At 32.1% G+C, this 12,507-nt stretch overlaps 1 protein-coding gene across 2 annotated transcripts in view; it reads right to left on the minus strand.

The window, feature by feature from the left end:
- Zfc3h1 (zinc finger C3H1-type containing) overlaps positions 1-12,507 on the minus strand; it is a 52,139-nt gene that overhangs the window by 27,149 nt on the left and 12,483 nt on the right. For both annotated transcript variants that reach the window (XM_063255144.1, XM_063255145.1), the window contains exons 4-11: positions 7,749-7,947; positions 7,276-7,499; positions 6,179-6,302; positions 4,492-4,589; positions 2,663-2,872; positions 2,291-2,455; positions 1,245-1,382; positions 341-462 (exon numbers count right to left, since the gene is read on the minus strand). In XM_063255144.1, coding sequence (XP_063111214.1) covers positions 341-462; positions 1,245-1,382; positions 2,291-2,455; positions 2,663-2,872; positions 4,492-4,589; positions 6,179-6,302; positions 7,276-7,499; positions 7,749-7,947 — 1,280 coding nt within the window. The remainder of the gene's footprint in view (positions 1-340; positions 463-1,244; positions 1,383-2,290; positions 2,456-2,662; positions 2,873-4,491; positions 4,590-6,178; positions 6,303-7,275; positions 7,500-7,748; positions 7,948-12,507) is intronic.

Below are 12,507 nucleotides of genomic sequence, written 5' to 3' on the forward strand. Positions count from 1 at the left end.
AATAAATAAATAAAATGATTTTCTTTGATAGGATAAAAATATCAACCACATTGACTAATTATAATGGTGACCAATACACAGGAGCTAATTTGTCATTCCAATTTGACAATATAGTTATTCCCATTAAGTACGTTCATCTTTTCTTAAGCTAGGTAGATCTCCTCATATTTAAGTCTACAGACATTAACTATAGACATTAACATTATAGACATTAACATTAACTGTACATCTAGGATAAAAATCAGCATCACTCATTTGCCAATGTCAATAAACTTTATACAGACAAAAGGAAGTCTGGTAAACAGCATCTTTTTAAAAAATTATATAAAATGCTACTCACTTGGCAATCTCCTCCTTTAGCAATCTATATTCAATCTTTTTTTCTTCAGGCAAAGCTTCAGGTGTTCGCAAAGGATCATTTTCTTTTTCAGATTTTGGAGGTACTTTCGGTTTTGAAGCTTGCTAAAGAGAATTTAGAAATTAATTAAATCAACAGCTTTCAAGAGTCCACACTAAGCTTTATATTTTGTATTGCAACTCAGCATATCCTAATATATTGTAAATAACAATATTTCCACTTTGTTTTCTTTAAAACATGCTGGTAATTACCCAGTAACTCACCAAGTAATTAAGACCAATAAAATCAATGAAATAAATCAGTATCTACACAGCTGTTAAAAAGAAAAAACTGATTAAAATTTTTAAAACTGGCTAAAATTAAAATAAAAAGATTAATATACTTTAATGAAGTATATTGCTAACACAATACAATTCCAAAACAAGTTTCCTTAGTATAGGAGAAAGTTACTCATTCAATTTTATAATTTTGAACAAGGACTAGTTAACTAGAAATACAAAGAAGAATTTTTTAATCATTAAAAAGACTTTATTTACAGTTTGGAAGTGTCACAGGCTAAAAGTCCAAAAACCAGAGCACAGGCTCTAACAAGTGACCCTACGAGCTGAGTTACTTTGGAGCAGACCGCCTCAGTGCTGGCAGAATCTCAAGGCAGCACATGATATCCATGGCAAAGGAAGGGTGTGCGTGTGTGTGTGAGTGAGTGTGAGTTAGATTTTAAAAGATCTAAATTTATAAATGGCTCATTATACAAAGTGCTAATAGCACAATATTTTAAAATACAAATTGTTGTATTAAATCTTTGAGGTCTAACACTTAGGAAAAAATAAACTTTAATGATTTTCACTGGATGATCTTTTTATTTACTTTTCATTATAGCACCCACCTCAGCAGTTCGTCTTGCTTCTTTAATCATGGATTCCAATCCACCGAAAACACTGTTTGTTGTCTTGGAGGCCTCTCCATCAGATTCACTATCATCTGAATCATTTAGTGTCACAACCACTGACTTATGCTTAGGAAGCTACAAAAAAATATTATAGTTGTTCTTCACAAAAGTATGTCTAATATTTTCCTTGCTCTACAACAAATGAGTATGTGACCTTGGGCACAGCATTTAACTTCTTTAATATATAAAAAAATAGTAATTTTAACATAGAAAAGATTCAACAAGATAATAAAGTTCATACTACATAACTGATTGTATCCTAGTCTACTAGTACTGGTTATACCCCTACAATATAAAATATTCTGTATTCTTAAGGTCTAGACACTACTATAGTCATCTCCCTCACTAAATAATTTATCTTTCTATAAAGAACCATAACGTTGTTCAATGTAACTTTTAAAATCAGTAACAATTAGATTAATAACTGCATAATATTAATCCAGTTGTAGTCTTTATGAATACGTAGAGCGTAAAGAGCTAAAGGTGCAGTACCCAATAGAAACAAGATTTCAATTTGACTTTGCTATATTTACTTTTGCTTTAAAGTCATTAGGAAATAAGGTAAAAGAAACTGTCATTTCATTCTCTTAATAAACATCACCAATTCTTCCATTATTCTACAGTCATTAGTATTATAAAAATGAGAGAACAAAGTTTTATAAAAATGAGAAAAATGAAAATATATAACTTGCTAAACTGACTCTAGGAAAGACACAAAATTTGATAGGACCAATTCTGTAGGAAAAGTTGATGAAACAGCCAAGAAGAGTCACGCTCTGATTAGAAAACTTGCCCAAATATTATCAACAATTTTTATCAGTTTTCAAGTAAAGATACTACTCTCATTTCATTGATAAATTTGTTATTCATTGATATCATTTCATTGATAAGCTAAATATATAAATATATTAGAAGATGCAGAACTGGACAGCAAAACTTCATACTCTAACTAAAAGTAATACTAAATTTTGTCTGACTTTTACCGAGATCACAGTTCGTGGAAGACGAGGTCCTCTATGAAACTTTGGATTCTGTATCCTGGGCTGAGATACTGTATTAATACTGACTATTGATAGATTGCTTCTTGGCACAGGCTGTGAATTGTTCAGAACTGGAGGTGAAGGTGGGTCACTGTTACTGGATGTTTCCTAAATAAGACAGATTTGAAACGCTTTAAATGAAAAGAAATTTCTGTTACCTTTAAAAACCTCCAGCAAATTACTACTACACTCATCCATATTTTGGTCAAATGCCCAGTAAGCCCCTGATATTCAGGAAAAAAAAATCCCAAAAAACAATACTATCCTAAAATTAAGCCTAAGAGCACCACCTACAGGCTTAAGCATCTAAATTACCTCTGGTTTAAAAGCTCTTTTATTTGCTAGAGATTTAAGTAGTTCTTCTCGAAGCAGCATTTCTTCCTCCTCTTCCTCATCTGCAAAAGGTGGTTTTGGAGGCTGCTCTGGATCCTCCGGTGGGAGAGGTGGCAAAGGTGGCAGAGGAGGTAGAGGTTCAAGAGAAACACACAAGCCTTCCACATAAGGCTGACTCAAAGGTGGCAAAGACTATTTTTTAAAAAGAAGACATAAAAATTAAAATGCGTTATCAACTCCAAATGTTTATCTCTGAAGCAATATAAAATCAGAAAAAAAAGAAACTTTAGATTATTATTTTAGCTGAAAATACAGTGAACTCAGTATACTAATATATCTCAAAATAAACCCAGAATTCAAACCTCCATCATAATATATACTACTTTCACAATTCAAAAAAATTTTGAAACATTTATAAACTTTAAGCTAATTATACAAACCTATCTGTTTCCATTCTAATCTCCATTTAACATTTTAAGAATTGTAGGAATCAAATTCCTATATGAACTGTCATACAGGAATGGAATGTTACTCCTACATGAAAATATATAGAAATACTAACACAAAAATCATATATTTAAATAAAAAATGTAAACAAAAAAAATTTAAAGTTGAAAATTAAAACTAGGAACCAAGGTGATTCTGGGAACGAAGTACCTTAATGTCATGAAGAATCACCACTACTAACTCTAAATATACACAGAATGGCATTTTGGACATTATATATATGAAGGAAACTGATTTTACATAAATGCTTTTGAGTCAAAGCTTGTCCAGGATCTCTCCAAGTATTTAGGTCATTTATTTCCCAATTTCCCCTCAAAGAAAATTTCAAGGAAGGAAAAAACAACTTTCCTTTCCTAGCAAATGTAAAATGGAAAGAATCTCTCTTACCTATTAGAAGATATTAATTTAGAAATAACATCAGGAAAAAAGAAACTTCAGAACTTTTACACTGCGATTCCCCATTTTTGATTGTGTAAATGTGTGTGTGTGTTTACATGGGACAGACAGTTCTTTTAAGAGACAAGGAAAAAGAAATTAACTTCCATAGCTAAGTTTTTTTTTTTAAGCTAGGTTTTCTTTGTGTGTGCCTTATAAAGAATTTTTAATTGACCTTTTAAAAATGTTTTTATTTATTTTTTAAAAAATTTTTGTTTCAGTACTGAGAATTGAACTCAGGACTTTGTGCTTACCAGGCAGGCATTGTGCCACTGAGCTATATCCCACACCCTTTGCTGGGTTAAGTGTAATGTAACTGCATTTAACAATTCAAGAGAATGGAGAGACTTTTTAGGAAAATCCCGTGCCTTAAATCCCAATTTTCAAAAAGGAGATAGGTCAAAACTTGGAGCAAATTTTCTAAGGAGCTACTAACTAGAAAGCAAAAAGAAGAAAACGGGAAACACAATTGGTACTCAGAGAAAGTGAACATAAAATTAAAAACTAGATATGAAAAAAATTTCAAGACTGACAGTAAATAATCAATTTTATATATTTCTACCTATTAGTATCAGTAAGCATTTTGATTTTTTTTTTCTTTTTGACACAGGATCTCACTACCCAGTTCAGGTTGCCCTTGAACTCACTATGTAGTCCATGCTAGCCTCAAACTAATGGCAATCCTCCTGCCTCAGCTTTACAAGTGCTAGAATTACAGACATGAGCCTCTACACTTGGCTAGCAATTTTTATTTTTAAAGCACTCTTCACACCGAACTATGTGTTAATCACATGCCAGTTTTTCAAAACAAATTAGAAAAGACACAATGTAATACAATTTCTTATACATCATTATCAAGTCTGACTTACAGAAACCTGAGGAGGTGGAGGCAAAGAAATAGATGGTGCTGGAGAAAAATACCCCAATGAACATTCAGAAAAGAATGGTGGTTGCACTGGTGAAGGTGCTGTCAAAACAAAAAACAAAAACTGGAGGTAAGACTTCAGTAATAGAAATTTTCAACTGGAAACAATAAATGCATGATTTGTTTGAAGAAATCCAAATACGCGCCCATAGAACAAATTAAGAGTTTTACCAATCTCTGATCAAAATTTGAAATCTCCATAAGCCCTCTTCTTATCTAAAATAGTGGTATCATGACTTCATTTTTCCCGTCACAGGAGACAAAGGAAAGTGAAGACATGGACTATACAACCTATACAGAAAGCAAAAGGAACTACATATTTAACCAATAGAACACTCCTTTTTTTTCATATTTTAAACTAATCTAACCTTTCTTCTTTATCCCAGCTGTCTTGTAATGTAATATAGACCTATCTACATGCCTTAGATTGGACTGACCTGAATAAACAATAAACCTTCTGAATATTCTACTTCTTAAAAATGTAAGAAACTGTTATTGGTATGGCAAAAAATTAAAATCCGAAAAAGCTGAGAATATATTTTCTTTATAAATTTTTACAAATTTTTTTTAAAAATATAGATCATGAAGTTTTATCCTAAGAGATACAGTATTAATTTTTTTTTTTTTTTGGTACCAGGGATCAAATTCACGACCACATGCTTGCAAGGCAGGCGCTTATGCCGCTGAGCTAAATCCCCAGCCCCGAGATACAGTATTAATATTGCCATTACTTGAGAATTGCAATAAATCATCTAAGAACTTGAAAAAAAGAAAATGACTGATTGACCACAGACAGTTAAATTATGAAATTAAAATGTAAGATTATCAAGCATCAGCCTAAAACAACCTGAAAGCAAGAAGCTCTGGCAAACATTGCCCAAATCAGGTGTGTCCAGTCTAGATACACAAAAGTAGGATTTTAGGTTTGAGTTAGTTTCAGAATATGACCACAGAGAGAAATGTACTGGTCATATGATTTTTCAAATACACCAGTCATGGAATGCCAACTGTGCTCTGTTATGTACCTCAAACCTATGTTTTAAATTACTAAGAACAGGTCTCCCATAGTCAATCATCTTTGAATATCATCAAAAGCCAAGTCTCTGGCCCCCAAACGTAAAACAGATTCTAGATCATGCAACCTAAAGTACAGCCCTACCAGTCCTAACTAACCTTTCTAACCTAACCTGAGATGTCCCTAGAACCACTTTCCATTTCTGAATTTCTACAAAGTATTACCTCTGGAACAGAAGGGGAAACAGAAAAGGAACAGAACTTAAAAAGCAAAATAGATTTTTATTTATTCTTTGTTTTTGATGAAAACAGAAAGAAACTTGATTATAAAGATCACACAGTTACTTCAAACAGCAACGTTTTCATTACTCCCACAATCTTCACTTTTTAGATCAGTTAACAAAGTTTAAATAACGTTATTTTATTTAAAGGCTATCTGGGAGAAAACAGTGGAAGTAAAGGTTAATATACATTTCAGGCTTGCTCTCTAAGCATTTGTAACAGTAAATGGTTATGGTTATAAAATTCATCAGCAAATCTACTGCAATGTAAATTTCTTTCACAGTTTTAATGACCATTTTCTAGCAATTGTAAATGTTTCAAGTTTTGGCTCATACCTGGAGAATTGGTTTCACTATCTGTATCCATAGCAACTTCTTCATAGTTATCGTATTGATAAATTCCACCTCCACTATCAGTAGGCTGCTTATCTAAGGATCGCCTCAGGTCAGGATCTGAAGACTAAGTATATGAAACATTTTATTTAGTGTTAGACCTTATTTTCTAGGGAACAATATAAAAAATCATGATAATTCAGTTAGACTTATACTAGATTTCGGAAATTTCAATTTTGTGACAGGCACACTGTTGTGGACATTTTATAAATGCAACATCAGATAAAAAATGAATCTAACAAGTACTATGTACACAGATGAAATCCTCCATTGTTACCTGAGCCACTAAACAATTCATTATTTCTCTAAAAATAAGGTAACACCAACCTCCTCAATACTTCGGGTTCTGTAATAAACTAAAGAAATAAGCACTAGTTTTGTCACCAAAATTATATGAAACACATTTTAATTATGAACAAATAATACTTGAAAATTTTAAGCTGTGTTGACGTTTGTAACTGTGTTGCTTTACTGCTTATAATGTTTCACTTATAAGAAATTTATATATAACAAAAAAACTAGCAAAACCTATCTAGATGAAGATAAAAGGATAATACACAAATAATGCAATACTTAGAAAAAGTCCATTAAAGTGCTTTTTTTGGTTTCATTTCATCTGTACGTAGTTTAGGCCTTGAACTCATGGTGATCCTCCTGCTTTAGCATGCACCACCACACCCAGCTCCAAAGTGCTTTTAAAAGGTTCCAAGATTAATATTTGTACTATTCTTTGCTTAAACAAACCTAACTCTTTGCTTCTTCCAAATAAAGAACTGGTATTCTTCGCTATCCCTGTACTTTCATTAGCACATTCACTTAGTATACTAAAAGCTCAAAACTCATGAAAACACTAACAGTAGTCTTTGCTAACCAAAATTTTAACTTCTTGTAGTATCTGTATATATATAAAAAATCATTCTTAATTATACCTTATTTTTCCCCAAAGAGTTACTTATATAAAAAACTCCACCAAACACAAATAGGTGTAATTTTGACTAGCTAAATCTAAGACTATAACACTTAAATTTTGAATAACTTACTTTACTTCTTGATCTCCTCTTTCCACCAACCAATTTCATGAATCTATTGTATTGCTCTTCTTGATTTGAGAGATCTCGAATTTTTCTGATTTCTTCTTCCCTTTTTCTTCTCTCCTCTTCTTCAGCTTGTTTTCGCTGGTCCTCTTCTTTTTGTCTTTCCTGTTCTTTTTGTTGCTGCAATTTCTTCCATGCCTTTGTTTGCTGCTTCCTCAATGCTTGTTTAGCTTTAAATGAAAAATAAACACTCATATCTGTTACACAGTTAAAATTTTGTGAGACCTAAAAGATAAAAGTTTCAAACAATATTTTCATTGTCACTGACTCATGTATACAGACCCACCTCTTAAACTGTTTATATAGGACTGGCCCCCATTTCAGGACACGAATTTGTCAAACTCAAAACACCCTGAATTAAAATCTTTAAACTATAATGACACAGGAATTGAATTAAAATAATGAATAGAAATAATCACCTGTTGTGCTAACTTTTTTGGCTGAATGTGTTTTGGTACTGGTTTTAACTTTTTGCTGTACAGTTTTTGTCTTAGTCAGCTTTTCTTTGCTTTCTTTCATCACCTGCTGTTCCTTTTGTTGCCATTTTTTACTGGCTGACTGAAGAGCCAAAAGTCGAAGCTGTAATTCAGAGAGCTCCTCTTCATCTTCTCCAACTTTCTTTAATTAAAAAAAAGTAAAAATCTTAAATTGTATTATTCAAATTAAAACATTTTACCAAATCAAATCTTTTATTAGAATTTAAAGTTAGTTTTGAGGCAAATATATGTAAAAGAAAAATATGGATGAAATAAAGCAACTAATTTACTTCCTACAACCCAAGACCATATTCCTATACTACAAACACAGTAAGTAGATCAATGAGTGAGGGATATGTGCACCGACATAAATGTACAGGATCGGAAGAGAAGAATACAACTGACAGAACAGTATACAAAAAAAGGAAACTTACACAAGTTAAACAATATTTATCAGGGCTACCCAAGTTTGAAAGAGTAAAGCAACAGTAACAGATGCAAGAAGAAATCAAAGACTCATAAGAGGTAAGTGAAGAACAAAGTGGTTCCATAATAACATGATTTATTAGTCACTAGTAATAGCACTAATAAAAATGAATGTCAGGTTTTTATACATTTTTAATTCTTAAAATAATACCATAAAAATGTTATAATGTTGAGTGAAATAAACCAGATACAACTTTAAATACCATATGGTATCTCTCCAAAGAGTGAGGCAAAGTACAAGCAAAGAAAATAATGAAGGATGCTAGAAGGGGACAATAAGACTGGGAAATGCAATGGGGAAATGGTCCAAGGGCAAAAAGGGCTGAAGAGGAGAGGAAGGGGAATTGAAGAGAATAAAGATATGCCATGTACAGAATCTAAGAACCTCAATTATTGTAAACATTATATGCCTTATCTATAACATGAGCTAAGATCAATCATATCAATAAGAAAGAAAAATGAGATACAGAAATTGGAGGAGGAGGGAAGAGATTAAACAAAAAGGAAACAAGGTATGGTATGCATCGTGGTAGGTACATGTGACCACTCCCCAAGAAAACTATAAACTGCATAAATTACAAACGTACTAATAAAATTTTTTTTTAAAATTTTAAGCATTAAAGGAAAAAATCTGTACAGACTGCTTACATTTGAGTGTTTTATGCTATAAAGCTAGACATTTACCTGAATATTTAAAACAGTTTGTATACCTTAGGCTTCTTCAGGGAAACTAAAAAGGACACAGTAAAAGCACATGTTTTGGAACATTTTCTAACTAAAATAACTCCCTGATTTTTCATTCCAATTTTTAAAAATTAAATTCATACATAAAAAAATAAATGAGGTACCATGCCATCCTTTGACATATGTATATACTGTATGTTTAAATCAATGTCAAACCTCTATAATTTCTTTATAGTGAAACATTAAAAATCTTTTATGCTTTTTGAAGCATTCAATATGTAACTGTTATGTCTAAAGTTGCCCTACTATGCGAAACATATAATATGTAACTTATCTAATGTTGTCCTATGAAAAACATACAATACTACGTAACTGTTATCTACTGTTGCTCTACTATGCAACAGTACATTAGAATATTTTACTCCTAACTACAGCGTGGTGTTCAGTGATTAACCTTTCTCATTCCATTCTCCTTTACATTGTAGCTAAACTAAAACTGAAAATGCCAGACTATCTGATGCAGAGGTTCCTAATTGGAAATTAAGTGTTTGGGAAGTGAAGTGGGGAGTCAGAGAGGGCCAGAGAGGACACTACACAAGGAGTAAAAAGATTTAACTGTCACTGCAAAATGTTAAGGCTCACTTATAACTTTCTTATTGCTCAACTGTAATTATATTTTTCTTCTAAAATCCAATTACATTCTATTACAAAGCATAAAGTACCTAATGGCTTCACCTTAATATTTACTACCATGAATCTTTTAGTATTTCAGCCAACCAAACCAGGATACAGTTAGCCTTACCACCATAGAGAACTACAAGTAAATAACACATTTTAAAATTATCAGGATTTTTATCTTAAACATACCAAATTGTATTGCTTGGTAGTAAAATTCTACATCTGTGCTATCCAACATATAACACTGAGCCACATGTTGCTATTTAAACTTAATTAAAATTGAATTTATAAATTGTACCTAAGCTATTCCAATCACAGTTTTCAGTTTTTAATAGCTACCTGTGGCTCACAACTACCATACTTCCTATTACTGTAGAAAATTCTACCAGAAGGCACTCTAGATCTAGAGTGTAACTTTAAAACAAATTATCAACACAGTTCTACTGAGATTTTGCAACTACATTACTTTTTTGAAATAAGAGAAAGAAATCACTGACTACCATACAACTGTATGCTGAAACAGATACTTAACAAGAGTATTGAACCAGGAATCAAAGAACCTAATTCTACCCTGGGATTTAGCTCAGCAGCTCAAGTGCTTGCCTGCTAAGTATGAAGTTGTGAGTTTGATCCCCCGGTACCAAAAAAAAAAAAAAAAAATTCATTCAATTATTACTCTGAAAACTAATTCCTACTTTTTTTTTTTTTTAGTATATTTATTTTTTATTTAAGAGGAAAAAAAGACACAAAAGAAAAACAAAAAGCAAGAGACTAACAACAAACCCCAAACAGTAACAGTATAGGTTTTTAAAACAAGATGACAGGAATTTAACAGTTGTACCATTGCATATTATTGCCTTCAAAAAGGTTGCTGAGATTACCAGACATAGGACGTGCAAAATTGATCTAATGAGTATTAACTGTTCTTTTCCAAGAATGAAAAGAATTATTTTAGCTATCTTATATACATATATCTTATATATATCATATATATTATATATATGATACACACACATACATACAAATTGTATGTTTTTCTTTTCTCTTCCTTCTTTCTTCCTTTCCCTTATCCCAATTACTAGTCCCCCTTTGAGCAGTTTCTTGCCATTACACAATATTTATTATAGATTTTGGATCCTATTTGCTCTTTCAGTGTCTTACACTAGAAAGACAATACAGCAATATGGTATTTACATGTGAGTTTATTTCACTTATGAGTATAGTCTCAAGTCGCATCCATTAAGTTATAAAAGCCTCAATACCATCCTTCTTTATAGCTGAGTAGTACTCCTTTGAATAAAAATACATCCTTTTAAATCCATTCTTCATTTGAAGGACATTTGGGTTGTTTCCAAGATTTGGTTGGCTACTACAAATTGTGCTGCTATAAACATGAGTGCACATATACCACTGTGGCATGACATTTTGAATTCTCCTGGGAAAATGCCCAGAAGACAGCTGGGTCAAAAGGAACCTCTAATCCTAACTTTTTGAGGAACCTCCACACGATTGCCACAGTGATTATACCAATCTACACTCCCCCAACAGTGGAGAAGAGTTACTTTTTTCCCCACAGTCCCTCCATCATTTGTTATTAGTTGATTTCTTGATCTTGGCCATTCTTTCTCATTCTGGAGTGAGATGAAATCTCAGTGTTGTTTTAATTAGCATTTCTCTAATGACCAACGATGCTGAACATTTTTTCATATAGTTATTGTCATTTGTATTTCTTTATCTGAGAGGTGTGTGTTCATCTCAGATGCCTATCTTTAGATTAAGTCTTTGCATTTTGGAGGCTTGTTTTTTTTTTTTTTTAAATTCTTCGTATGTTCTAGATAGAAGTCCTTTATCTGAGGGACAGTTGGCTAAGATATTTTCCCAATTTGTGGGTTTTCTTCTCACTCTGTTGGAGATTTCTTTTGACATGCAAAAACTTTTTAGTAAGATAAGACCCCAGTTGTTGATTCTGGGAAGTACTTCCCTTAGTTTGATTTTTGTTCATGAACTCTCTGCCTACTCCTATGTCATCAAGATGTTTTTTTTTTAAACTTTGTTAATATTAAGAAGAAAAGGTAAAACAAATTTTCACAACAAAATAATAAAAATAACAATTGTTGATAAATTACACATCATTATCTTTAGTCACTCAAGTACAAAATATGGGCATAAAAATTTCTTCAATCAATATTAACACAACCTTTCCTATTCAGTGAACTAAGTGACACTAATGGTATAACTAACTTGCATTTTTTCTTTTCCCTTCTATCCTTTCTCTTTTCCCCTATCTTAGTTTCTTCTTTTTATTGAACAGTTTCCTCCCATTTCACAGTGACTATTGTATATTTTGGACCTTATGGTTGCACATATGTCACTATGGTGTGATGTTTTTCAATCCTTCTGGGCAAATACACAGAAGGGGAATACCTGGGTTGAATGGGACCTCTAATCCTAATTTTTTGAGTAATCTCCACACTGATTTCCACAGTGTTTGTACTAGTCTACTCTATAACCAACAGTTGAAAGGGGTTCCTTTTTCCCTACAGACCCAGCAGCATTTTTTATTGGTTGATATTTTTAAAAAAATTAAATAATTTTTTAATGAATAGGGGAGATGATGAGATAAAAGGGGGCATAATAACATAACAATACAGGTTAAAGCATGACACTTTCAGCAACCTAGTGCTTCACTAGGCCTGTGATGCAATGAACAGCTACTTTGAAGAAAATAAGACATAATAGCTAGTGCTGATTTAATACCATCTTGTCTTAAAGCCGCACCAAACTATGGCTCTTCTGTCTCCATTGATTTTATCATGTTGTATCTTGCTAGATTTTATCGTATGTGGTAGTATAA

Source organism: Cavia porcellus, unplaced genomic scaffold, assembly GCF_034190915.1.
Source record: "Cavia porcellus strain 051 isolate PalLab524CR breed Dunkin Hartley unplaced genomic scaffold, mCavPor4.1 scaffold_8, whole genome shotgun sequence".
In the NCBI taxonomy this organism is placed as follows: domain Eukaryota; kingdom Metazoa; phylum Chordata; class Mammalia; order Rodentia; family Caviidae; genus Cavia; species Cavia porcellus.